The sequence below is a fragment of the Felis catus genome, chromosome B3 (assembly GCF_018350175.1).
Source record: "Felis catus isolate Fca126 chromosome B3, F.catus_Fca126_mat1.0, whole genome shotgun sequence".
Lineage (NCBI taxonomy): Eukaryota > Metazoa > Chordata > Mammalia > Carnivora > Felidae > Felis > Felis catus.
The window spans coordinates 470,947-497,686 of NC_058373.1; the positions used below are offsets into that span (position 1 = coordinate 470,947).

Sequence of the window (26,740 nt, forward strand, 5' to 3'; positions counted from 1 at the left end):
CCAAGTCCCCGGCACGGGGCTGCAGGCAGGGCGCCGGGAGCCGACGCACACAGAGCCTGGGCACGGTCGTGCATTCCGGAACGGTTAAAAAGGCAAAACAAAACAGGACGAAAAGTTACGCTTCCGGCAGCCGCGGGGCCCAGGCCGGCCCAGGTGCAGGGCCCAGTGGCAGAGCGATGTCGCCCTGCCGAGGACCTGCCGACAGGCCGCCCGCCCGCCCCCTCAGGCCCCTCCGGGCCTTCCCACCTGCTTATGTAAGGCCTGCAGGTGGGCCGCTGGGCCGGAGCCAGGTGGGTCAGAGGTGTCGGCCACGCCTTCCCCGGTGCCTCGGGCGGTTCGGGGCGGGTCCCCGCAAGCACGCCCAGCCTCGGCCGCCTCATTACCGGGAGCAGCGCGGGCTCCCAGCTCTCGACGGCTGGCTTGGCCAACGGCGCGGGCACACGCTCCGGACCAGCCAACATAGAGGGGGAAGGCCCGCTGGGCTCACGCGGCCCAGAGTCCTCGGCGCGGTCCTCTGCCTGGAAGCCGGGTCCCTAGAGAGCTGCCGGGACTGATCTTGGAGGTGAGACAGGCCACCAGGGGCGTGGGCCACTGTGGCGGGGGTCCAGGAGCCGGTGAGGAAGCTGCTACCGGGGCAGGCTGCGACCGACCGTGTGACACGGAGCGGGGCGCCTGGAGGTGATCTGGCTCAGCTTCCAGCCTGGGCCTCTCAGGGTTGGGGAAATGTTTGGGCCACGCCCTGCACAGAAGACACTGGGTGTCCGGGAGCTGGGCTCTCTGAGCGCCCTGGGCAGAGGGACCTCGGGAACGGGGTTGGGGAGGACTGCCAAGGGCGGTGAGGACTCTGTGTAGCAGGAGGCCTGGGGGTCCAGTCTCTTGCCTCATCCTAGTGAGCGGGCCCGCCTGAGAGGAGAGACAGAGGCCTACGGCGGGTCGGTTTCTCAAGCTAGCGGCCTGTGGACTCAGGAGGCAGCAGATTAGAGACCGGTGCCAGGCCCGGAGTGGGTGAGCCCTGCCTGAGGCCCGAGCGGCCTCGGCCGTGACACACGCTGTGTTTCTGTTGCAGGGCCGTCTGGTGGAGCGGGGCCTCCCCCGGGCTGATGAGTTCCCTGCGGTGCCGGCGCTGTCCTGGGTGAGCCAGAGGCCGCGGCCCCGCGGGGACCATGCCAGAGATGCTCCTGCTCAGGTCTGCCGGCTCCGTCCTGAGGACCGCGTAAGGAAGCAGGCCCCGCCTCCTCCACCGGCGCCGGACCCCCGGTCACTGCGCTTAATCACCCTCCCAGTCGTACCAAAGCATTGTCTCCTCCTTACTCCCAGAAAGATCCGTGACGGCCCCGGCAGTGGGAGGAGAGCAGACGTGCACGTGCACTTTGCAGGGCTCACATGTGCTCATGACGCCACAGGGTTGACGCGGAGCAGCGGGGCTCAGAGAGGTGCAGTGCCTTGCCCACAGTCACCCAGCTAGTGAAGCGAGCTGAACCCAGGCAGGCCAGTTCTGACGAACCTCAACGCTATATTGTCCAAGAAGGCATTTATTGAGCCCCTGCTGTGTACAGGACAGTGACCTGGCTGCTAAAGGCTGAAAGGGAAGAAAGACCACAGAAAGAGCCAGGCGACGCACCCCCGTCCAGGAGGGGCTCCCATGGGAAAGCCCATGGGCTTGTGTGTCTGCTGACTCCTGCTCTGCACGTCAGTGTGCCCCGGGGCCCAAGGACACACGGCCCACAGAGCTTACCAAGCTATGTGTGGCCTTCAGAGCCTAAACCTGAGTGTTCAAAGGCTGTGCGAGTGAGAGTGTTGCAGATGATCCCTGAGGGCCCCCTGGAGGAGTTGCTGAATGAGGCCCAGTGGGCTCTCCCATCAGCACCTCTGGCAAGACTCTGGCAAGGAAGAGAAGGGAGAGACCACCTGACCAGAGACGGTCAGGAGAGGGAGTGCAGGCTCCCCCAGGCCCCCGCCCAGCTCCCACCGTGCACAGTGTAGGCACGCCACGCGCCCTTCGAGGGCTTCCTTGCTCCCAGAGCCGCTGGGCAGGTGCTAAAGACATTTGGTTTCTGTGTAAGAAGAGGGCTAGGTGCTTATGGGGTGTGTGAGGGCAGGAGTGTGGTGTTGCAGAAGGCCGGGAACACCGTGCTAACCACCTGCGTCGGGCCGGGGCGCTAATCACGGTGGCCCCACCTCACCTGAGGGTCCCTGAGTGGATCCCGGTGCCACGCTGTCCAGAGCACAGGAGTCAGAAGGGCCCAGGTGCGTGTGAGGGGTCAGAGCAGTGGGGACGCTTCGCATGTCACGTGCCCTCTTTTGAGGATGACACATCCCACTCTGGAAGCTGTGCCTCTGCCTTACAGTCTGGGGACAGCAGGCTGGGTGGTCCGGCTTCGCCGTGATGCACCCCAGGGTGCCCCAGGTGAGCGGCTGCCCCCACAGGAACGCAGGGAGGGTGAGCGATGATACAGCAGCGGCGTCCCCAACGCTGATATGGGGGCTGCAGCCACGCGGGAGGGCGCAGACCCCGGCGCGACAGGGCGTGGCTCCCTTCCCGGGCGTGTTCTGAGTGGACAGGACACCAGTTACTAGTTATGGCCCCGAGTGAGCGGGAACGTTATGGGAAGGTCGGGCTCAGTCGGTGGGCGAGGGTGACATCCCCGGAAAGAGATGGGATCTCAAGGGCTCTGGTGAGGGGAAGAGCGTGCTTTCCTCACTTGGAAAATTGGAATTTGGCCTTCTCTTAATTAGGCATCCGGTATCCTTCGGGCACAGGGCTTAGGGGTTGAGTGGGAACCTCTTGCCCGACATGGGCCGTGAGCAAGGTGTCCCTGTCACGGCAGGCAGAGGGAGGGGACCCACTCCACCCTGTCACCGAGGGAAGGACAGAGCAGGATGGGGGAGTGGACGTCAGCACATCTGAGTCACGAGAGACTGGCCAAGGTCCCCAGCAAACAGAAGGCTCTAGTCATGATGAGTATGTTTGGCTCCCGGCTTCCTTAGGCAGCCGTCTTTTCCTGTAGTCTGGGTTTCGCTGTTTTAAATCCAGGACCAGTTTATACAGATTTCATTAGCGGGGGAAATGTCTGTGCCTTTTGATGGCGAGGGTTTCCAGACTTGTCTGTGAGGAGGTGGCTCGGACGGCGAGCGATCACAGCCAGTGGCGGCCCTGGCCCGTCCGAGGGTGAGCTGCCCAGCGGGTGCTGTCAAAGGCCGACCCTCTGGAAGACTCGCTCGTCTTCGGGACGTGGCCGGGACAGCATGGACATTGCACCAAGTTTGTGGCACCCGCGTTGGGGCTCCCGGTGGGGGACCCTCATTCGTGTCTGCGCCCAGAGCTCAGGGCTGTTTGTATCAGTATAATGTGGTGGGGCCCCTCTGCGACCCCAACGTAATGGTGGTGACCAATGACCCACAGTCGGCTGGACAAGCTCCAAGCTCAGAACCCTCCGCCTGGTGTGGAAGCCCCACCCCAGAAATTGTATCCTTTCACCCCTCCGGTGGCTTCCCTGGGACAGGCCACCTTGCTCACACACAAGAAGGGGACCAACTCAGCCCCCACTCAGCCCCCTTGTCCCTACGCCCCTCCCTTCACAACCTCCTGATGTCTTTCGATTTAAAACCTATCAGGTTCTTAAGCAGACTGCCTCCAGGTGGGCCTGGGTGTGTTCGCAAACTTAGTTTGAACCTGCAGTACCAGCAAGAAGTAAGACCGAGTGTGACAAACAGGTAACTGGCCCGACAGCCTGGGAACTGGGTGGGGGTGGGACTAGCCCCACCCTGACGGGAGCCAGGGTCCTGTCCTCAGGGCTGCCGTGACCAGTTGTGCAGGCTGCAGGCTGCACAACTCCAGGAGGCACTGTTTGCATAGCCGATGACTGTGAAATGTGTCCCTGGAGTTGTGTGGGGTTACATTCCTGCCTGGCTGAGGTGTGCACTGACCTCCGTCTGCTCATCACCCAGGCGGCTGAGGTCTGGCCGGTTGAACCCTGAGGAAGAATGCTGCTGTGGATCAATAGGTTGACAACGGAGGCCCTATAACCCCTTGGGCTCTCTGGCTGGAAGGGAGATCATTGTCCAGGGCCACCATGCCTGGGAAGCGAGGAGGATGTGGGCCGGAGCTCTGTAGCCCACGCCTGTCCTCTCCACTGGGGAAGGCATAGGGCACCCCGCACGCCCTCCCGGGGAGGAGAGGCCCGTGGGAGCCCTGGCACCGTCCTCAGCTCTGCTCTGAGCTTCTAAGCGTGACTGTTTTCAATGCCTGAGGCCTGGTGGGTGTGGGGTGAGGAGGGGGGCCCCCCGCTGGAGTCGTGCTCGGAGTCCTGTTCGGACGGGGACACCGAGTCCAGAGAGAGCCACACAACAGAGGAGTGTGCAGCAGCCCTCGGAGCCTGTGGGACAGGCTGGGTGGGCTGAGGGTGGCCCTACAGCTACCGAGGTCCTGTTCCCTGACCCCCACGAGGACGCAGAGCAGCCCGCGAGGCGGAGAGAGGCCGGCGGCACCCCCAGGTGCCGACGTGGGTGCGGGGCTGGCACCGGAGAGCCGGGCCAGGCCCCGAGGGTCTCACGTTGTTTCTCCCCTCCCCTCTAGCTCTCCGAGTGATGGGCAGGCGCTCTCCAAAGAGTCCCTCGGCCATGCTCTCCCGCTCTCGTCCCTGGAGAAGGCGAGGGGTGCCCAGCTGGATTGCTCAGGTGAGCGGCCGGGAGGCTGTGGGCTGCGGGCAGAGGCAGAGGCGAGCCGGGGACCCAGCACACCCTTCCCTCGTGGCCGCGTCGGGGCCGAGCGCGAGGGAAGGCAGGGGGTGGTTGGGAGGGCCGCGGCGGGAGGCGGTGGGGCCTCCCCTGGGGCCGGGCCGCCGGGCCGCTGGGACCCGGTGGAGCCCTGTGGCCTGCGGCGAGGCCGGTGGGTGGCAGCCAGCAGAGTCCGTGCGGAGGCTTGGAGAGTCATGTGCCCTTTTAAAGACTTTGACCCTCAGATAATTGCACTTTGAGGGAGGCAGAGTTACCATTTACCCCGAAGAGTCATCAAAACGGTAGTAACACAGGGCGTGCTTGTTGTTAATGGCTCATGACAACACTGTGGCAAAGCACAAGCTGAACGAACACGGGCACAGCGAGTGCCTGGCACGGAGGGGCGCCGTCTGCTGAGTTCTGCGCTGTCCGTGGGTGGTCCACTGTTGTCGTTTGTCCCTGTCCGGTGTCACCTCTGGGGGGCAAAGAGCGGCCCGCGGAGGGGCGGGTCTTCCCGGGCTTGAGTCCCCCGGGGCTCCTCAGAGCAGCCCCGGTCCCCAGAGCACCCCAACCCCCGGCCCGGGGCTTTGGTGGAAGCCTTTGTGGCGGGCGTTTCTCTGTAGAATGATCTTCAGTCCGGGCCCACCTGGCGTCCTCCCCGTGGTCAGCCGAGGCGTGGGTTTCGGGGAGCAAGCGGTAGTGTGTGAGGTGGTGTTTGGACCCCTGGACGGGTGAGGGCGGAACCAGGCAAGAGGTGGAAGGGGAGGCCCGGGGCCCCCTCCCCCAGATTTCCTCTGGCCTGGCTTTCCTGGGGGGGGGACGGGCCTGGCGGGAGGACAGAGGCAGGGTCAAGGCGGAGGTCGCCATGCCCGTTGGAAGAGACGCGAAGAGGCGTAAGGAGGGCGGGTTCCTTGGGCGCCCAGGGCCGCCTGGCTCCCTGCGGAGCAAATGCCGGTCGCCTCCGCCGTGGGGCGCCTGCTGCCATCAGACAAGCTGCTCCTCTCCCAGGCCGAGCATCGCCGGCCAGAGGGGTCTCCTGGCACCGTTTCTGTCAGCGGGCACCGGGAGGAGCCGCCCCACGGGACCCTGCACTGCCCAGGGCACTGCCTGGCAGGCCTCCTGAGCCCCCACGGGCCTGGCGTGCGGCTTGTGCTCGGCCCAGCCTCCCCTGTGCAGCCCCCGTGTCTCTGGGGAGCAGCTACGGAGACGCGCCCGGCCAGGTGCCAGCCTGCTGCCAGGGGCGGGGCGGGGCGGGGGCAGGGGCGGGGAGGGGGGCTTCTCTCCAGACTCCCAGGCAACTTGAGGAGCCCGGCTCTCCCCGGGGAGGGGGCGGGAGCCTGTGCTTCTCTCGAAGGTTGGGGGAAGGCGCTGGCTGCGTGGGAGACTAAGGGGCGGGGCTTGGAGGCTACCATCGGGATCGAGCCCTGAGAGGAGGGCGGACTTCTGTTGGACTTGTCCCCTGGGCCGGGCTTTGTGCCGCTGGCACTCCTCACCTCATCTTCAAAGCAGCCCTGGGGCGGGCACTTCCGCGTTCCCATTTGATGGAGGAAACCATCTCAGAGAGGCCCCGTGAGTTTCTCAGAGTCGCACAGCTAGTGAGAAGTAGAACTCTCAACTGGCCACGCTGCCTCTTTGGGCCTTGGTGACAGTACAGTCCCCTCCAGGCCTGGCCAGCCCCTGCCTCCCCTCCAGCTAACTACTGGGCTAGCAGCCCCCCCTGGGCGTCTTGCCTTCAGGAGTGAGCATCCACCTGGGTCTCCTTGAGTTCCCAGAAGCTTAGAGGTCCCCAAGCCCCTGTCCAGGCTAGGCTCTGAGCTGGTGGTGGGGGTGGGGGGCGGGGGGGGGGCGGGAGCCCCTGAATAGGGCCCCAGAGCTGCCAGAATCTGACCCCGACACAAAGGCAGCCTTGTGCCAGGGCCTGAGGACACATTGCTTTCTAGTTCTTTCTAGCTGAGCACAAACCCCCAGCTGGAGCAGGGCAAGGCCAAGACCCCAGGGAAGGGGAGGAGGGCAGGGGAGAGCAGCTGCTGGGGACGGGGCTTCTTCCCCATACCCGTGCTTCCTAGGAACCCCCCACACCCACTGGGGAGCTCTGGTGCTGGGGGTTTCTAGCCCCGTGAAGCCCCTGGTGGGTCAGGGGGTACACAGGGCCCCGCTCAGTCTCTCAGTCTTGCCCTCCCCAGATGCTCAAGGTCATGGCTTCTCTTTGGCTGCAAGGAGACAGATACCACCCTTGACCTGGGGAGCCCACAGCCTGAGGCTGGGGACAGTGGGAGGCAGAAGACAGCTCAGCTGAGCCTGGGGTGGGGGTGGGGTGGGGGTGGGGAGATGATGGGAGGGAAGGCTTCCCAGAGAACAGAGGACACTCGAGCAGGTAGCTCCTCACCTGAGAAGCGGGAACAGTGGGAACCCCAGCCTCCTCAACCACAAAACAGTGGAGCCTCTGGGGATCCTTGCAGAGACTTTTCCTAACCATATGTCCAGTTCTGTCAAGGTCAAGTGTGGATCAGAGGCCATGTCCAGGCCCAGAGCTGCTCATGGCTCTCCCCGAGGTGCTGACAGGGCGTGTGCACAAAGGAGGGGCCAGGAGGCTGGGCTCGAACCCAAAATGACACAAATGCAGCCTTGGGCAACTGGGGTCCAGCCCCCGGGGTGCCCCTGAAGGTGGTCTCTGTGGAGCTGAGAAGTCTCTGGGGCTTCCAGAGGGAGGGCACCTCTGTCAAGGTTGGGAGTGCCTGCAGGTGTCACTGGGCATCAGGCAGGGACCCGGGGACCAAGGCGCCCACGCAGCCCCTGCCTGGACATTGTCCGGACCCCACCTGGATGTTCCTTACCTGGCTATTCCCTGCCCGGCCCTGCCCGTGCGTGTCAGGTTGGGGGCACCCGTGCCCTCGGGCTCTGGGCTGAGCTACTCCCACCCCGGGCCCAGACCTCTCTTCTCTCCAGCCGGTGGAGACCAGCTCAGGGTCCCCTGTGCATTTCCGGAGCACGTCCACCGCCGTGTCCCCAGAGCCCATGTCAGCCCGCCCCAGCCCCACCCTGCAGATCCAGATTGCAATTCAGATGGGGAAACGGAGGCCCAGGGAGCCCAGGGTTTCTCCGCTTAGTGGCCACAAGTCCACAGCCCCTTGCCCTCGGGCAAGAAGGCTGGCTACCAGGTGGAATGGGTGTCTCCCCTGAACCACCGAGAAACCTCAGACACCGTGCAGCCAACACTCCATTCCAGTGTGTTCCGTACAAGGGCTAGACAAACCGTTCTGTCCCAGGCCGGCCTTGTCCTTATCTGGAGTCACGTCCTTCTCTTTCTCTTATCCGTCCCCTAGAGTGCCTGGCATGGGGTGGGCGGTTTCCAAGGGCCCGTGTGGAGTGGGAGCGTGCCGGCTCTAGTCCGTGACTGGCCTCTGTGGCCGGGACACCAGGGTCCAGTCAGAAGGAGCATTCTTGGAGAGAGATCTGTCCCTGGCCGAGAACCACCTTTCTCCTAGGGCCAGCGTACCCCTCCATCTGTACAGCAGGCCACTTCCCACAGAAAACATCCCTGGGGCCTCTCCTCTCTGAGTTCTCCTCCCCAGACAACTGAGAGTGATTTCCTCTGCTATTCAGATGCTGTTATTCCAGAGCCCCAAGGAAAATAGCTCCCTGCCTGCCCAGCCACCCCCTGAATAATGGGTGATTGATAAGGTCAGGCCGTGACCTGGGCCGAGGGAGAGAGATAGGAGGAGGAGGGAGAGGAGGAGGAGGGGGGAGGAGGAGGTGGAGGGAGGAGGGAGAGGAGGAGGGGGAGGAGGATGTGGAAGAGGGAGGAGAAGGAGGTGGAGGGAGAAGGGAGGGGGGTGGAGGAGGGGGGAGGAGGAGGGGGAGGGAGGAGGAGGGGGAGGGGGGAAGAAGAGGTGAAAGGGGGAGGAGGAGGGGGAGGAGGAGGGAGAAGGGCAGGCGGGCCCTGGGAAAGCCCACCCGCAGCACTCAGCCGTCACCCTCTGCCTCGTGCTCTGGGCTGTGGGCTGCATGGTTTGCTGGCTGGGTTCTCTGTCACTTGAATGGCTGGTTGCCTTTTGGAGCTGGGTCCAGCCGGGATCTAGGGCGCCTTCCTGGGTGACAGGGACCGTGATTGGGTCCTGGCCGTGCCCTTGGCTGTTACTGTAGCAGTGAGCTTGGTTGGGTCTGGCAGATCTGTGTCCCTGTGAACTTCAAGGTGGGGTGTGGACAGCTCGGTCGGTAGAGCATGTGACTCTTGATCTCAGAGTCGTGAGTTCGGGCCACACGTTGGGGTGGAGCCTACCCTAAAAGAAGAAAAAAAGGAAAAGAATAAAGGACTGGCAGGTCACCCTGACTTCGTATGTCTCTGCCGTCAGCCTGGGGACCACATGGCTTGTGTCCCTCCCTGCTGCTTGGTTCCGGGCGGCCCACCCCGTGGCAGAGGGTCAGGGGACTTGGCCACCACTTTCTCCTCCCCCAACAGCATCCCCAAGGGAACGGACTGTGGCCCTCCCAGGCCTACACCCGTTCACTGACCCGCCTCTGGGTGCGAGGCAGCCCCCAGGACGGACTGAGGTCTGGTCCCACTTCTGCCCCTACCCTGCTGTGACCTTGGCTATCCCTGCCTCTCCGGGACTCAAGCCTTCTCACTCTGACGTGCTGTGTGGGAATTTGCGACTGGCCCTCTAGCCCCCAGCTAAAGTTCTGTCTGTCGGTATCCCTGATGGGTGGCACACGTGTTCCCACCAGGGGGCGCTTGCAGGGGCGCGGAGTCTAGGGGAGGAAGGGAGAGGTTCCTGAGGCCGAGTGTGGGAGCTTTGTGACGCTCACACACATGTCTGCACTTGTGACGCACACTGTCCACCTGATGTCCTGTGGACGTTTCCTGGTCGTTAAACGTCCTTAAACACTTCGTTTTAATGGCCACCGAGAGCCCAGGGCGTGGCCACACCCTGGTGGGTTCCCAGCCCCTGTTGGACATCGGTGACCACAGTACTGTCTCTGTATCTCTGCTTGGTTCCCGTGGGCGCGTCCTGGAAGTGTGATTTCTGGCTCAAAGGTGACTCCGTCTTGGAGCCCGTGGCGTGTGTCACCCGCTTGCCCCCAGGAAGGTTGCGCCAGCTCACACTCCCACCCTGCACAGCACCCTGGCCAGCAGTGAGTGTCGTCTGGGTGCCTGGGGACATCTCTGCTGCTTCACGCTTTCCACTTTGGGAGAGACCCAGGTCAGCAGGCTGGCGGTGGGTCCGGTGGCTTCAGTCCCAGCAGGTGATCATGAGGACAGGCAGGGAAGGAAAGAGCCCAGGAGGTGGCCAGGGGCTCCGCTCCCCGCCCGCCGTGGCCTCCGTCACCCTGTAGGTCAGCGCGCCGGCCCCAGACAGCGGCCTCTGTGGCGCAGTGGCCTCGCGGGCCTGGTTCAGGGCCTGGGCTCTGTGCCCAGTCCTGCGGTCAGGGGACACGGCTGGGGTCCACGGCTCAGGCTTGTGGGCACGTGCGTCCTTCTGAGTGCTCCGTCCACCTTGCTAAGAACGGGGCTTCTGACTCAAGGTCCAGAGACTTCTATTTGGACAGAGATAAGGCTGAGCGGTGGGAGCACGTGGAGGTGAGGGGACAGAAGGGAGTGTGAGACACCCCAGACTCAGAGATGCTCTGTCTTCCTTCTGGGCAGCCGGCACCGGAGGCTGAGGCCCCGAGCTGTGGCAGGTGCACCGGAAGGATCCTGAACAGGTCAGGGCCTCCCAGGCCTGCAGGACGGGAGGCCCCCGTGCGTGGTGGGGAGGGGGCCCAGCAGCGTGGTGGGGGCAGGGGGGCCGAGCACCGCTCAGGCTGGCTGTGAGGAAGGGGGCGGGCCGAGGTCACAGGGGCCAGGAGCCCTTTGGGGAGGGCCTTCCTAGAAGCCACAGTGTGGACACAACCCTGTGGTCAAGGGCAGTCATGGGAGGCCCTCGAATAGGTCAGATCTGGGTTCAGAAAGGTCACTCCGGGAGCCCCAGAACATGGGAAGAGGCAGTGGCCTAAGGTGACAGCTGTCCGGGATCACGGCTCCTGAGGCTTCTAGGACTTGGGCAGGAGGCAGGACAGTCCTTTCCCAAAGAAGCTGGGGTCAGCAGGGGCCTGTGGGTCAGAAACCCAGCCTTGCCCCCAGCCGGAAGCTGTTCCCCGGCCTGCTTCTCATGGGGTCTGCAGGGACGGAACAGAGGTTGTGACAGAAGACACGCACCTCCACCGGGCACGAGGCAGGTGCTCGGGAAGCAGGACCTCTGACCACAGGGGAGTGACTCCGGGGGGTGAGGACTGGGTATCGAGAGGGGCTGGAGGTGGAGCCCCGGGCCCCGCCCCTGCACAGAGACAGAGGGCCCTTCTCTCCTCCTTCCCCTCTGTCCTCCCTCGAGCGGGAGCGCGGGTGCCGTGAGGTGAGGCCGCTGACGGGGAGGGGGGTCCGCGCCGGGCGCAGGAGAGCAGAAGTTAGACGAAGGAGCTCTAAAATGTCCCCAAAAGTCCAAGAGCTTTTCCCTTCTGGTCCAGTGAACACTTCTAGAACTCTCTCCTTCAGGGAGGCTAGAACGAGGGTGAAAGCTGGGAGCCGTCTGAGTGTCGGGGGGGGCCGGGGGGGGGCTGAGATGTGCTCCACCGGGGACTTACTGGGGTCACAGAACTGAGGATGGGTGACCTGGTCCACACAGTGTTTTCTAGAAGTGTGAGCCGACATTTACAACTCCCAGACGTCGGGCGAGCCTTGGTATCCATTCCCGCCAGGCGGCAGCTCCTGGGCCGAGGGCGGCCTCCCCTTCAGCGGGGCCGTGCCCCCCAGTCCCCACCACCCCTGTTCCTCCCTGACACAGAGGCTGGGGTGAGGTCGGGCACCGTCCTGGTCTTGACCAGAAACAAAGAAACAGAAGCCCCTCGGGGGGCTGCCGTTCTTGTTGCTTTGACCTTCTGTCCGGCCGGTCTGTCCCCGGCCCGTTCTCAGGAGGCAGAGGCAGGACCTCGGGATCTGAGGGAGCCCTGCCTCGGGACAAGTTCCAGCTGGCATGACGGCGGGAGCAGACACAGGGGCCTCCGCGTCTCCAAGGCCTCCGCCTCCCTGCTGCATCCCTAAGCCTTGTCCGTGCTTCGGGGCCATCAGCCCTCCTCCTCCGGGCAGCCTCCCGCCTACCCCAGTCCCTCGCCTGTCTGCCAGCAGCCAAAGCACCTTCGGGACCAAAGTCCCGGCCCGAGGAAGGCCCAGGGGCCCCGGGAGGGGGTGACCCTAGGCCGGCGTGGTCCCAGCCGCGGTCTTCCCCTGCAGAGGAGCCGCTGTGGACCACCCGGGCCGACGGCCGCGTCCACCTGCGTGTCCACCCCATCTGCCCCCAGCCGCCCTACACCGTGCACCAGATGTTTCACGAGGCCCTGGACAAGTACAGGGACCTCAACGCCCTGGGCTTCAAGCGCCAGGGCGTGTGGGAGCACATCTCTTACTCCCAGTACTACCTGCTGGCCCGGAGAACCGCCAAGGGCTTCTTGAAGGTGAGGGCCCCTCCCCAGACCTGCCCTCCAGCTCTGGGCCCTCGGAGGCCTGCTCCCCGACCCCCGCCCGACAAGCCTTTAGAAGTGATACCTGTGGAGCCTCCAACACTTTTTGCGTGGGTGCGGTGGGCCGGGCCCCGTTCTGAGGGTTTTACCTTTACTGAGCCCTCATCACCCGCCGGGGGCTCAGCACTTATTTTTCGTTGGTGCTCGCGTTCGGATGAGCGGGGCCGCCTGGTGTGCTGGGCAGGAAGGGCCCGGGGTGCCCTCTGACTGGGTGCCTGGGAGGCTGGTCCCTGCGCTCTGGAAGGGGCCCCGCTGGGCGTGAGAGGCCCCCTTCTGAGCCGGCTGACCGGGCCTGTCTGCCTTGGTCCTGGAGCTCGGCCTGGAGCGGGCCCACAGCGTGGCCATCCTTGGCTTCAACTCCCCGGAGTGGTTCTTCTCGGCGGTGGGCACGGTGTTTGCAGGGTGAGTGGCTGCGGGTGGGGCAGGGTCTCTGGTGGGTCGGGGGTGGGCCGAAAGTGGAAGGAGGGTTGTTTCCTCTTTCCCCAACTTCCCCTTCCTCCCGGGGGCCCCCTCTGCCTGTCTGGGCCCTCCAGGGCAGGGGCTGGGCCTCTGCACTGGCTCAGACAGGACCCCTCCTGGGTCTCCCGCAGGGGCATCGTCACCGGCATCTACACCACCAGCTCCCCGGAGGCCTGTCAGTACGTCGCCCACGACTCCTGCGCCAACATCATCGTGGTCGACACACAGAAGCAGCTGGAAAAGATCTTGAAGGTCTGGGGGAGTGCGGAAGTGGGCTTGGGGGCCCCGGGCCGGGTGTCCTTGTAGACCTCCAGCTTACAAAGGGCTTTTCCATCCCTCCCTCCTGGGCCCCTCCCCCTCATCCTCCACAGCAACCCCACGTCACACACATACACGTACAACAAGACAGGGCAACGGGTACCCACCCACTCGCCTGGTCGGGCCGCTGAGGCCCAGAGTTAGGAAATGTCCACCCCAGGTGAAATTTGCATCATGCAAGCTTCCGAGCAGACCAGGCTGCGAGAGTGTGGCCGGCCCTCGTGTGCTGGTCCCACATGTCGTGTTCCGTCGTGCAGTGTGCCGGTCTGCCTCTTTCGCTGAAGTTTTTGAAGCAAATCTCTGACATGAACTCATGTCCCCCCTGAGTATTTCAATAGGCATGCATTCTCCACGAGCACACGAAATGTCTCTCACACGATCCGGTGGTCTCATCAGCCACCCACCGCAGGGCCGTTTTGACATAGGTGCCTTTGAATCAGGACACGAACCGGCCACAGGCCGTGTGTGGCCATGTCTCTGTCTTTAATTCAGAACAAAGCCCAGGCTGGCCGGCCGGCCGGCCGACAGCGTCCTTACCTGGGAACCTGCTTGAAATGCAAACCCTGAGGCCCCACCCCAGACCCACTGTGTCTGACACCGGGGGCGTGGGGCCCCTGCACGCTGTCCTGAACACGCCTGCCGGGTGGGGGGTGGGGGGGTGCGGCACGGGACCACACGTGGGGGCTGTTGCCGTCAGCCTGCGGCAGAAGCCGGGTCAGCGGTCCCAGGTAGTGTCCCGAGATCCGGATTTATCTGCTCTCCTCCTCTCCCTCAACTTCTGGGGGCGGGGGCGGGGGCGGGCACTGCTCCTCCACCGTGACGGTCCCCACCAGCCTTTCTCCACTGATGGTCACCACTGAGTGGAGGCAGAATGTCGGTTTTCTAATTCACCGGCTGGGACTTTTCTCCAGAGAGAGAGCTGTGTCTCACTGCCTGGGGCACTTTGCCACCGGAAGCCCCTGTTTGTACACACGTGTGGTGGGCAGGATGACGCGGTGTCTCGGCGACTGCTCCCTCTGTGCACGTCTGAAAGGACACGCGTCGGCGACGTGAACGTCGGCGTGGCTGATGGCTTCATCGTGTGTGTGTCCTTGTCGATTTTCTCTTTGTTCCACCGAAGACCGGGGCCGAGAGCTGAACCCCCCGTTGTGATTGTGGATTTGTCCGTTTCTGCTGTCAGTTCCATCAGTGTTGGCTTCGGGGGTTTTGCAGTTCTGTTACATATATACCTGCATGGAGTTGTGTGTCCCCTCAATTCAGTAACCGCTTTGTCGCTAAGAAACGTCCCTAAAGAGGAACATTCTTGTCCCAGAGCTACTCTGTCTTACGCTGCGAGAGCCACCCCAGAATTCTTGTGATTAGTGTTTGCGCGGCGTGTATTTCTGCTTTATTTTGCCTGGAACCTATCGGGTCCTTAGGTTTAGAGCAAGTCCCCTGTAGACTGCACAGACTTGGGTCCTGCCTTTCTGTCCCACCGGACAAACTGTAAATCGACCAGTTTGCTGCTCCTATGTGTCCTGTGCTTTGTCCCTTTTCTCCCCTTCCCGGAGTTCTTTTGGATTGAGTTTTTTATTTTTACTTTATCTTGTTTTTTGGTATTCCGTTTTCTCTCCAGGGGCTAATTAGCTCCCCCTCTTTGATATTACGCTAGGGTTTGCCTTTGCCTTTTTAACTACGCACAGTCCACTTTATTACACGATCTATACTGCCATCTAGTGTCAGGCCGTACTACTTACCATCACACGACTACATTGCTTCACACGTAATGCAGGAATCTTGCAACAACATACTTCCTCCTCCCCCGTCCTTGGCGCTGTTTGCAATGTACTTCTATAAGGTTATAAACCCTACAGTACACTGTTTTGAACACAATTAAAAATTTTTTAATTGTTTATTTTTGAGAGACAGAGACAGAGTGCAAGCAGGGGAGAGGCAGAGAGAGGGAGACACAGCATCTGAAGCAGGAAGCAGGCTCCAGGCTCCGAGCTGTCGGCACAGAGCCCGACGCCGGGCTCAAACCCACGAGCTGTGAGATCGTGACCTGAGCCGAAGTCGGATGCTTAACCGACTGAGCCACCCGGGTGCCCCACAGACATTTTGAAAGAAGGAAAAATGTCTTTCATATTTACCCACGTTTGCCACCTACAGTCCTCATTCCTTTACGTGGATACATGTTTGCATCTGGTGTGTCTCCTGCCTTAGGAGTTTTCTTCTGGGCGCCTGGGTGGCTCAGACAGTGAGCATCTGACTCTTGATCTCAGCTCAGGTCATGATCTCAGGGTCGTGAGTTCAGGCTCCGTTCTGGGCTCTATGCTGGGCGTGAAGCCTGCTTAAAAACAACTTTTTTTTTCTTGTAACACAGATATGATGGTAACACATTCTCTCAGCCTCTCTTTGTCTGCAAACATGTTTATTTCCATTTTTTCAAAAGATATTTTCATGTAGTTTAAAATTCTGTGATGACAGGGTTTCTTTTATTCTTTTAGCCTTTTAAAGAGTCCATTCCAGTGTTTTTAACTTACATAGTTTCTGGTGAGAAGTCTATTATTTCATATGTTTGTTCCTCTCCGTATATTTGGGTATCTTGATTCTTTGGCTCCTTCTATTTATTGATGTTTTTTGGCCTCCTGTTTTTATTTTAATTCCAGCACAGCTAACATTCAGTGTTATGGTAGTTTCAGGTGTACAGATAATGACTCAGCACTTCCCTACGTCACCCGGTGCTCATCGGGACAAGTGTCCTCCTTCCCCATCCCGTTTCCCTGTCCCCCACCCCTGCCCCTTCAGTAACTGTCAGTGAGCTCTCTGTAGTTGAGAGTCTGTTCATTGGTTTGCTCCTCTCTTATTTCCCTTTGCTTGTTTGGTTTCTTAAATTCCACGTGTGAGTGAAACCATACGGTATTTGTCTTTCTCGATTTATTTTCCTTAGAATAATACTGTCTAGCTCCATCCGTGTTGTTGCAAATGGCAAGATTTCGTTCTTTGTTTTAAAAATATTTTTATTTATTTTTGAGATAGAGACAGAGCCTGAGCAGGGGAGGGGCAGAGAAAGAGGGAGACACAGAATCTGAAGCAGGCTCCAGGCTCTGAGCTGTCGGCACAGAGCCCGACGCTGGGCTCGAACTCACAGACTGTGAGATCATGACCTGAGCTGAAGTCGGACGCTTAACCGACTGAGCCACCGAGGTGCCCCGATTCTTTTTTTTTTTTTTTTTTTAAGTTTATTTATTTATTTGGAGAGAGAGAGAGAAAGAGTGTGAGCAGGGAAGGGGCAGAAAGAGAGGGAATCCCAAGCAGATTTTGCACTGTCAGCACAGAGCCTGACTCAGGGCTTGAACTCACTAACCATGAGATCATGACCTAAGCTGAGATCAAGAGTTTGATGCTTAAATGACTGAGCCACCAGGTGCCCCACGATTTCATTCTTTTTGATCATCGAGTAATACTCCCTTATATATATATGTATATATATACCACATCTTTATTCGTTCATCCATCGATGGACATCTGGGCTCTTTCCATATTTTGGCTATTGTCGATAGTGCTGCTATAAACACGGGGGTGCCTGTGTCCCTTCGAAACAGCACACCTGTATCCCGTGGATAAATGCCTAGTAGTGCGACTGCTGGGTCGTAGGGTAGTTCTATTTTTAGCTTTTGGAGGAACCTCCACACTGTTTTCCAGAGCGGCTGCACCAGCTGGCATTCCCACGTACGGTGCACGAGGCTTCCTCTTTCTTCTTTGGCTGCTTTTAAGATTTTTTCTTCATCGCTGGTGATCAGCGTTTGATGACGTTGTATCTTGGTGTGGTTTTCCTTTGTTTATCCTGCTTGGGGTTCGTTGTGAGTCTTGAACTGGTGGGTTTATAATAAAATTTGGAAACTTCTCAGGCTGCTTTTCAATTTTCAGAAAAAAATTTCCTGGGACTCCAGTTACATGTATGTCAGGGGTCTTGATATTCTCCCATAGGTCGTGTTTTTCCAGGATTCTTTTTCCTCTCTGAACTTTACTTTGAGACTCGTGTTTGGCCCTTCTGGGCCGGTTTATATGGTCTTCACCCTCAGGCTAGGTTAGCTCCAGCGCTCAGATCTGACCTTTCCAGGTTTCCGCTCCGCACGCAGGGGCCCTGCGTCCTGCTCACAGACACGTGGATGGTTCCGGCCCCTGTGGCCTCCCGTGGCCCTCCAGCTCCCTGGTGGTTCACTCTCTGCCGTGCACACTGGCTCGGCCAAGGACTCGAGAGGACAGGGCCCCTGACTACAGATTTCTAGAACTCTCTGTCTCCATAGTGTCTCCTTGCTGGTGTCCAGTCCCGTGGCCTTCCTGAACTCTGGGCTCTGTTAACCTCCACTCAGCAAGATGACCAAGTTCTGTTCTCCCTCTGTCCCTCTCTCTGTCCTCCCATCCCCTCTGTCCCCCACTTTGTCCCCCCCGTCTGCCCCCCAGTCTGTCCCCTCCCTCTCTGTCCCCTCGGTCCCTCTCATCCCTCTCTCTGTTCCTGCCCCGGTCTGTCCCCTCCCCTCTGTCCCCTCATCTCTGTCCCCTTTGTTCCTTCCCTATCCCTCTCTGTTGTGGGATGAACCATACTTGGGGTTCAGCCAGCCCCTGGGGTGCTTGGTTCCCTCCTGAGGGGACAGCTATGCACAAAGGGTGGCCAGCATCCCAGTGGGTCACAGGTCAGAGCCAGGGGACCCAGCGACCACAGTGCCTGCCAGGCAGACTGCAGCGACCACAGTGCCTGGAGACGGGGCTCTTGTCAGCGGGTAACTTTCTTTAACGAGACCCCATTGTGTTTCCCGTCCACACAGATCTGGAAAAACCTGCCACATCTGAAGGCCGTAGTGACATACAGAGAGGCCCCTGCAAGGAAGATGGCCCGCGTGTACACGGTATGGGTGGAGGGCCTGGGGACGGGGGGCGCCCGGCCAGCGGCCCAGCTGACCGAGTGCCCGCTCTCCCCGCCTGGCTGCAGATGGACGAAGTCATGGGGCTGGGGGACGAGCTGCCGGAGGAGACCCTGGACGCTGTCATCAGTGCCCAGCAGCCCAACCAGTGCTGTGTGCTGATCTACACCTCGGGCACCACCGGGAGCCCCAAGGGCGTGATGCTGAGTCAGGACAACGTAGGACGGGGCCCAGATGGGTGGGCGCGGCTGCCGGTGGACGTTGCTCTGGCCCCGCAGCTCAGGGGCCCAGGAGACCTAGGACAGCCCGTGGGTCTACGTCCCGCCCGCACTGAGCCCAGCAAAGACGAGGAGGGGGGCAGGGGAGGCCTGTCCTGGGAGCTCCCCGCAGAGATGTCCTCGAAGTAGCCGAAGCCCTGGGGTGAGTCTTCCAGGGCCGGCTTGTGGACCCTGCCGGGGCCGTCTGCCCGTCCTCCAGATCACGTGGACGGCGCGGCACGGCAGCCAGGCCGGCGGCATCCAGGCAGCGGAAGTCCAGCAGGAGGTGGTGGTCAGCTACCTGCCCCTCAGCCACATCGCCGCGCAGATCTACGACTTGTGGACGGGCATCCAGTGGGGGGCGCACATCTGCTTCGCTGAGCCTGACGCCCTGCAGGTCAGTCCGCTCGGCCCCCCCGCGCCCCCGCCCCGAGCGCATGTGCTTGTGAGCATCTGTCACATTTCTTTCGGTGGCCATCGTCATGGCCCGCGCGGCCAACAAGAAGGGACTGACTGCCGAGGTTACACAGAGGAGAGGGCCAGAGTGGATGGGTGGGTCCACGCGCCATTGAGGACAGGCCACAGACGGCCACAGCCCTGCTTCTCAGTCCCATAAACTACACCCATGCTGTGAAAACTCCCATTAACCATGAGGAGCTGCCCCTCGGCCCCCCCGGCCTCCCACAGCTCACTGGCCCTGAGTGGTGTCCCTTGTCGGCTCCTAAACTGGTCCATTGCTTCGGGGGGTTCGATGGTCACGTCTGGGGGATAGAACCGCCCCCAGGGCTTGGAGGGACCCAGGAGCTTCGAGGCCTCTGGCTACGTGACCAGGAGGGTTGGCAGCATGAGCACACAAGGCGGGTCGTGTGCAGATGTATGTGTCCACGTGTGGGTGCCCGTGTGGGGCCTGTGTGCAGGACGCCTCGGAGGTGTGCGAACGGACTCGGGTGTGGGGGCTCCTGGCACTGACCGCAGGCCCCCCCTCTGGCGGTGGACAGGGGAGCCTGGTGAACACGCTGCGGGAGGTGGAGCCCACGTCCCACCTGGGGGTGCCTCGGGTGTGGGAGAAGATAATGGAACGCATCCAGGAGGTGGGGGCTGGGTCCGGCTTCCTCTGGCGCAAGATGCTGCTGTGGGCCATGTCGGTGACCCTGGAGCAGAACGTGACGTGCCCCAGCAGGTACCACGAGGGCCGGGACAAGGGGACAGGAGGCCGGGTGGGGGCAGGGTGGGGGCCATGCGACCGTGGATGGGACACGCTGGGCTCATCCTGGGGACCCCTGTGTGGAGGCCCTGGCGGGTGCTGGGCATGAGACCTCCGTCACCGCATCTCTGTGCTCTGAGTGGAGGGACTAACTTGCTCCGTCTGGGGTGGCATTCACCTCCCCAGAGCGGCTCCTGGGTCTCCGGAGGGGTTTCCTGACTTCAGTAGGTGTCTGGGGAAGGGGTCACACTGACGAGGGCTTTTCCAGCCTCCAAGTGACCACTCGGAGGTCACCCCACTGCCTCTGACCACTTATCACATTCCCACAGGTGCTGTGGGAGGGTCAGTGGCATAAACCTGACCTGTGCCGATTTAGAAACAGTTCCCATTACTAGTGAGTCTGCGAAACGGTATCGCGTCTCGTGAGACATGTACCTGTGTGCAAATACAGCTTCATTTGCACAGACACGGAGCGTGAATATGCATGAACGACTCATTCGTGGGCTTCAGACGGGGTCAGACGTGTGTGTGCTCGTGTGTCCATGCACATGTGCTTCGAGTCTCTGTGCGTACGTGCGTGTGCGCCTTGGACACAGCTGAACCTGTCTGACCTCCGGGCTCAGGACGTATCACACCTGTGTGTGCGTGCACGTTCACAGGTGGCGAGGCCGCCGTGCGCCCACCAAATACTCACCTTTTTCATGTGAGCGTGTGGTTCTTCCTGTGGACCGTTCTCCTTCCCCCACCAGTGACCTGAAGTCCTTCAAGGCCAGGCTGGCAGATTACCTGGTGCTGGCCAAGGTCCGCCAGGCGCTGGGCTTTGCCAGATGTCGGAAGAACTTCTACGGAGCAGCCCCCTTGACCACAGAGACACAGCAGTTCTTCCTGGGCCTCAACATCCACTTGTATGGCGGCTACGGCCTCAGCGAGACCTCAGGGCCCCACTTCATATCCAGCCTCTCCAACTACCGCCCCGGCAGGTACACGCGTGCCCGTGTGCCCGTGCTGATACCCCGGGGGATCTTGAACAGGTTCTGACGGAGGGACTTCCCTCCCTCCAGTAGGGTGGGGTGTGTGGGAAGGTGTCCCCCCAAGGCTGATGGCCTGGGCTCCACTGGGCGGGGGGGTTGAGGGACGGGGCCAGCACCCCCCCCCTCCCCGGTAGGGAGTGAGTGGAGGGTCACCTGCTGTGCCTCGAGACCTCCCCTCCCTGCCGGCCCATCACAGGGCTTGAAGTTGTGCATTGGGACTCCATTCATTCGTTCGTTCGCTCATTCATTCGTTCGCCTTAAAGCTTCTTATTGGCGCCCCCTCAGCTCTAAGTCCCCTGTTGCAATACACAAATCCTGGGAGGGGACACCTTCTGGCCGTCGGCCAAGAATGAGGAGCTGGGGAACCCGGGGGCTCCCAGGTGAGGCCTGACCCTGCCCTGAGGCGCCGTCTCCCTCCGACCGCCCCCAGCTCCGGCAAGGCGGTGCCGGGCTGCCTGATGAAGCTGGTGAACGAGGACGCGGAGGGCGTCGGGGAGATCTGTCTGTGGGGCCGCAACGTCTTCATGGGCTACCTAAACATGGAGGACAAAACGACCGAGGCCATCGACGCCGAGGGCTGGCTGCACACAGGCGACACCGGGCGGCTGGACGAGGACGGCTTCCTCTTCATCACCGGACGCCTCAAAGGTGAGCTCCGCTGGCCGGCCTCGTGGCTGCAGGCATGGCGGGGGGGTGTACTGCCTGCACTGTTTGTACCCCGAGTACGGAGCGCATGTTAAGTTCCTGCACTTGGACTGACATCGTTTTATTTACCCCGACTTCCCAATGACGACACCCAGAGAGGTTAAGGAACTTGCCCAAGGTCACTCAGCTAGTAAGTGGTGGAGCTGGGATTCAGACTTCTTAAAGAAACAAGGCAAGTCTTTCCAGAAGATTCTGGGGTGTAAATATCACATATTTTTACACGCAAACACGGGGACGATATCGAGAACACAGATTGGATATAAAATTTAAAATAAAACACGAGACCTCAAATTTCCCATGACGAACGGGGCCCTCCCAAGGAGGAGAGCTGGGGACTTCCGCGGAAAAGGTGCTTTGCCCACTTGGCCCGAGGGGATGTAATGCCCAAACACATCCCTGCAGGAACCCCCATCCGTTTCCTGGGGAAACCGGCTCCATGAGTGGATCTCTCCAAGGCAGGGGTGCCATCGGGCCGGGCTCTGCTGGCCGTAGAGGGCGGGCTCTCGGCCGAGTCTGGGTGCCCAGGCTGCGAGCTCCCTGCTGCAGGGGTGGACTGACAGCGCCCTCTAGGGCTGAGCTTGGTGATGGCAGGGGAAGGGTGCAGTGTGGTTGGAGGTCAGCGCCCAGCATCACTGCCGAGAAGCCCGCCTGTCCCCTCGCGTCACCGTCGGGGGCTGGTCTGCCCGCCTGGACTCGCACCAGCTCCCCGAGTATCTTTGTGACACGGCCAGACGTCCACGTGAGGCCGTGGCCTTCCTCTGTGAGACGGTGCTGGCTACCAACAGGCCTGCTGCCTCCAAAAGCCCTCCAAGATTTCGAGTTTGGTTCCATCGGATCTACTGACTGATGTGGTGAGAACGTATCTCTTCGCCACACTGAGTTCCGATCCATAAACGCGGTACCAATCGCTCAACACTGGACAAACACGTTTGAAAACATGAATGAGATCATTTTGTGGGAAAATGCAACTACTGGCAGAAAAGATAGTAAATTTAAACAGACCGGTTCCCATGGAAACAATGACCGGCCCCTCCCCGCCCCCCGCCACACACATACACAAAAGACAAAACACGGAGACCAGCAGGTGTCCTGAGGAATCCCAATGACAATCCAACTGTTTTTTGGGCACAGAAAAGAAGGAAACATTCCAAATTTTTGGTGAGGTGAGTATAACATTGATACCAAAATCTTGAAAAGTTGTATTTAAAAAGAAAACTGTGGACCGATGACGTTCATGAACATATATGCTAAAATCCTGCATAAAATACTCGCAAACAATGTCTGCCAGCACATTAAAAAAATAACCCACCATAACTAAGTGGGATTATTCTGGAAATGCAGGGATATGTATTAAGAGAACTTTAAAAGCTTTATCATCTGCACATATGTTGAAAAGGTATTTCACAAGAATCGTTAATGTCCTCATTCGTGGAAAAAAGCACGAGATAAAACCAGAAACGGATGACCACTTGCTTAGCATAATGAAGCCAGAAGCCAGGAGCAGGACCGGATGCCCACCATCCACGTCCCGCAGTGTTCACGGTGCCGGCCACGGCCACGGGACGGAGAGCCAGCTCCCTAAGGAGGGTGACGGCACCACGCACACGGAAAGCCAAGACCGCCACCGGGAACCGTGGCTTCCGTTTGCACGGCGATTTAGAAGGACCACGGAAGAAACTAGTCCATCTACGATCACAACAGAGAGGATAAAACATTTACGCTCAAAGAACGGAGCCCATGTGACTACTGGAGGAAGACAGAAAAACAGAGAAATTCTGTGTCGTGTCGGAAGGCGGGAGGTCTGTGGCTCCAACCATGGGAGCCGTGAAAAGGGACTAACAGACTTTTAGTACATTACAGACAGAACAAACCAGTGGTCAAAGCACCACGAGCAAAAGCGGGCGACAAAGCTGGGAAAGTGTCCGCAGCCCCTGTGGTGTCAGTCGGGGTCACACAGTCCAGTTTAAACAAGGACCCCGTCTATCCCTCGGCATCCTTAAGTTTTTTTAACGTTTACTTATTTTTGAGAGAGAGAGAGAGAGAGACAGCACGAGTGGGGGAGGGGCAGAGAGAGAGGGAGACACACAATCTGAAGCAGGTTCCGGGCTCTGAGCCATCAGCACAGAGCCCGTCGCTGGGCTCGAACCTGTGAACCATGAGATCGTGACCTGAGCCGAAGTCAGGACGCTTAACTGACTGAGCCCCCCGGGTGCCCCCTGCCCTCGGTGTGCTTACACTGAGGTCTGTCGGCAACGTTCACAGCGTGCAGGTATTTGCACGCCTCTCCTTAGATTTGCCCTGAGTATTCTATCGTGGGTGCTGTCGTAAATAGCATCGCATAAGATCTGCATTCTGCTTGCCTGCCGAGGGCACACAGGCTGCTTCCGCGCCCTCCTGGGGTGGCGGGGCCTCGACGAGTCATGTGACTCTGCTGGCTTGTGTGTTCCTTCCAAACCTTCAGGGACACGGTTGGATCCTCTTCAAATAAGGACAGTTTGATTCCTTCGTTCCATTCCTGTATCTCTCTTGCCTCTGTGCCGGCAGGACACCTGGAGCCGCGTGCGGTGAATGGACGTGGGGACGGCGATCGTCCTGTGTTGCTCCTGATCTCAGGAGGGACACTTTCAACATTTTATCCTGGAGTGTGTTTCGTGTGGGGTCTTGGGGGGTGTTCGTCTCCATGCCGTTTGCCGAGGGTTTCTAGCGGGTATTGACGGTGTAAGACACAGGTGGGGGTGAGCGAGTGGTCAGGGAAAGCGCAGGAAGGCAGGGGTGGTGAGGGACGCCCACTCTCACTGCCCTAGACACGCCCGGTCTGACGGCTTCCTCCCCGGCCGTCCTCTGTGCCACGGCCCGGTGAGCTCGCTGCAGCCAGGAGCTGTCTCATTCTTCTCCTCTGCCCGACGTCAACATGGGGCCCGCACACAGTGTGACTGATTCCTCTGTGTCCAACTAGAACAGGGGGCACAATCGAGCTAGAGCAGTCCGGGTGTATTCAGTAAAGGTCCGCTTACTCCCACCTGGCCTGGCGGGAAGAGACCAGAGCACTGAGTGCCAGCACCTGCTCGTGCACGGCCCTCCGCAGGACGAGGGGCGGACGCTGTGAGAGCAGCTTAGACGAGGGAGGGCCAGTGTGGACGAGGCGGGGGGCCTCCTGAGCTGAGCGGCCCTCGAGAGCAGGCGGTGCGCTCTGGACTGCTGGGGAGGGGAGGGCGTTTGGGAAGGGGGTAGGCGAGTCAGTGGTGCTTCCGAGGGTGTGCGCCGCCCCCCCTCCCCCCCCCCGCGCCGGCTGCACCTCCCCAAGTGGCCGGTGTGGCTTCCAGGGGCCGTGGCCCAGGCTTGGGTCCTGGTTCCGCGGGGGTGCTGGACTAAAGCCTGTGCCGGGGGCCTGGCCCTGCCTCCCCAGAGATAATCATCACAGCCGGAGGGGAGAACGTGCCCCCTGTGCCCATCGAGGATGCCGTGAAGATGGAGCTGCCCATCATCAGCAACGCCATGCTCATCGGGGACCAGAGGAAGTTCCTGTCCATGCTGCTCACCTTGAAGGTGCGTCTGGGCGTCTGGCTCGGGAGGGGCGGCCGGACTGGGGGTCCGCCCCAGCAGAAGGCATGCCCGGCTGGGGCACGCGTGGGGTCTCGTGACCATATCCTGGGACGACCTGTTGGCTACCTGCACAGGGGGTGGTGTAGCTTGTGGGAACACGCTCTGCCCTGCGCGCCGCCCCCAACCCCCACAACTGATAATGTACTGCTGTGACCGTCCCTCTGTCCCAGCGCTGCCCCACTCATGCTCAGAGCCCAGGGTGCCGGACGTACAGGAGAAGGTCCCTGCTTTAGACCATGGTGTGCTGGCCAAGGGCCGTCCGGTGTCATCCCACCACGGGCTCCACGCACCATGGGCCCCACACAGCCGGGGTGGCGTCCTACCCACCATTGAGCCATCTTTCGGGAACAGCTCACAGTGAGCCACATCCTTGGCCCCAGCAAACCCTCCTCAAGATGGGCTCGCGTCTCATGGGGTGAGGCCCGCGCCGGCTCTGACCTCTGGCTTTTCAGTGCACGCTGGACCCAGACGCCTGTCACACAACGGACCACCTGACCGAACAAGCCGTGGAGTTCTGCCGGCGGGTGGGGAGCAGCGCCACCACCGTGTCTGAGATCGTGGGGAGGAGGGACGAGGCCGTGTACCGGGCCATTGAAGAAGGGATTCAGAGAGTCAACAGGAAGGCAGCCGCCCAACCCTACCACATCCAGAAGTGGGCCATTCTCCAGAAGGACTTCTCCGTGGCAGGGGGAGAGCTGGGTAGGGGTTCCCTCGTTTGTCCCCAGTACTCTGGGGGCCGTGCGGGAGGACGCAGCTGGCTAGGCGGGGTGAGCCTGGCGAACCCACAGATCGGTTCCAACATGACCCTTAACTCTGCTTTGACCGTGGGACCGTTTCCCCTGAAATCACAATGGGACCCCCTGGACTGACACCGAGGCCCTACTGGTGCCTGGGCTGGGGCCAGCTGGCTCCCAGGGGGGCGAGACCACCGGCATCTCCTGTGAAGTCGGGGGTGGAGCCCCCCTGCGGCACAGCCCACAGACCAGAGCAGGCCTCTGGTGCCGCCTCAGCTGGACACGGGGGCCGCTCTCCGCTGTAGCACGCTGGGGTGTCCGCCCCGGGGCGGGTGGGAGCGGCTTCCCCCGGGAAGTGCCCTCCGAGCCATCAAGGCCGAAGCGGGGTGTAAGCACTCGGTACCGCTGAGCTGCCGTCAGAGGCGCGGATCCCCACGACACATCTTCCCGGATTTCTCCGAGCCCGGGCCTCACCCCTCCTTCCACTTGCTCTCTCAGGTCCCACGTTGAAACTGAGACGGCGCATAGTCCTGGACAAGTACAAAGACGTCATCGATTCCTTTTACCAGGAGCAGAAAAAGTGACAGGGGGACATCCTCCCAGCCTCTGCCGAAGACGGCAGGCCTCCCGGGGACGTCCTGCGCTCCAGGTCCCCTTCGGTCTGGGAGGTCTCCGGGTCAGGGTGAGGCAGTGACGCTTTGCCGACGGCAGCTGACAATTCCAGGAAGCTTCGCGTGTGGGTACTTTTCGTTTTCAGCATTGCCTTCTGTTCAGGTGACACGTGAGCTCGGCTCTCCCCTGGAGCTGACGGGGTGGGGGGTGGGGACGGGTCCCGGCCCGAGCGCCAGGAGGATTCCAGGGCTGCGGCAGCCGGGCCGGGGCGCAGGCCGTGCACAGGGGGAGGGCGGCCCAATCGCTCCACGTGGGCAGGAAAGCCCGGTCAGCGCCTCCTGACTGCCGGCTTGCCCTGGATCTAGCGGACGCTGCCGCTCGGGCACCGGGCCGTCCCGTGACTCGCACCTGCCGACTGATCTGACGCTTGATAAAACTGCGGCTGCCGACGTGATTGTACGGAGAGCGAAATCTGAATATTAAACTATTCGACAGAATTGCCGCCGAGCCCCTGACTTTTCTTGTCAGTTGAGTGGGCGGGACTAGTCCCGAGAGTCATGGGTGTTTAACCCGGGGGACAGCGTGCCACAGGCGTGAGACCATCGGGCAGGACAGCACCCGGGGGGGCTTTGTGAGAACGCGCCGG

The 26,740-nt window shown here is 60.9% G+C and overlaps 1 protein-coding gene across 4 annotated transcripts; it reads left to right on the forward strand.

Annotated features, from left to right (window-relative positions):
- Window positions 1-313: 313 nt before the first annotated feature.
- Window positions 314-26,591, forward strand: ACSBG1 (acyl-CoA synthetase bubblegum family member 1). Of its 4 annotated transcripts, none has more exons than XM_019831747.3 (16): window positions 361-562; window positions 1,067-1,213; window positions 3,616-3,714; window positions 4,577-4,677; window positions 11,981-12,201; window positions 12,581-12,669; window positions 12,858-12,978; window positions 17,853-17,933; window positions 18,017-18,166; window positions 18,426-18,602; window positions 19,204-19,385; window positions 20,069-20,389; window positions 20,871-21,088; window positions 24,552-24,691; window positions 25,201-25,447; window positions 25,981-26,591. In XM_019831747.3, exons 2-16 carry the CDS (start codon window positions 1,164-1,166, stop codon window positions 26,064-26,066), a joined length of 2,283 nt encoding a protein of 760 aa, XP_019687306.2. In that variant the 5' UTR covers window positions 361-562; window positions 1,067-1,163; the 3' UTR covers window positions 26,067-26,591. The 4 variants fall into 4 exon arrangements, with proteins under 4 accessions (XP_019687308.3, XP_019687306.2, XP_019687307.2 ...); XM_019831748.3 differs by having other exon boundaries at window positions 371-562; window positions 20,159-20,389; XM_019831749.3 differs by lacking the exons at window positions 25,201-25,447; window positions 25,981-26,591 and adding an exon at window positions 23,690-23,787 and having other exon boundaries at window positions 314-562; window positions 24,552-24,689.
- Window positions 26,592-26,740: the final 149 nt, after the last annotated feature.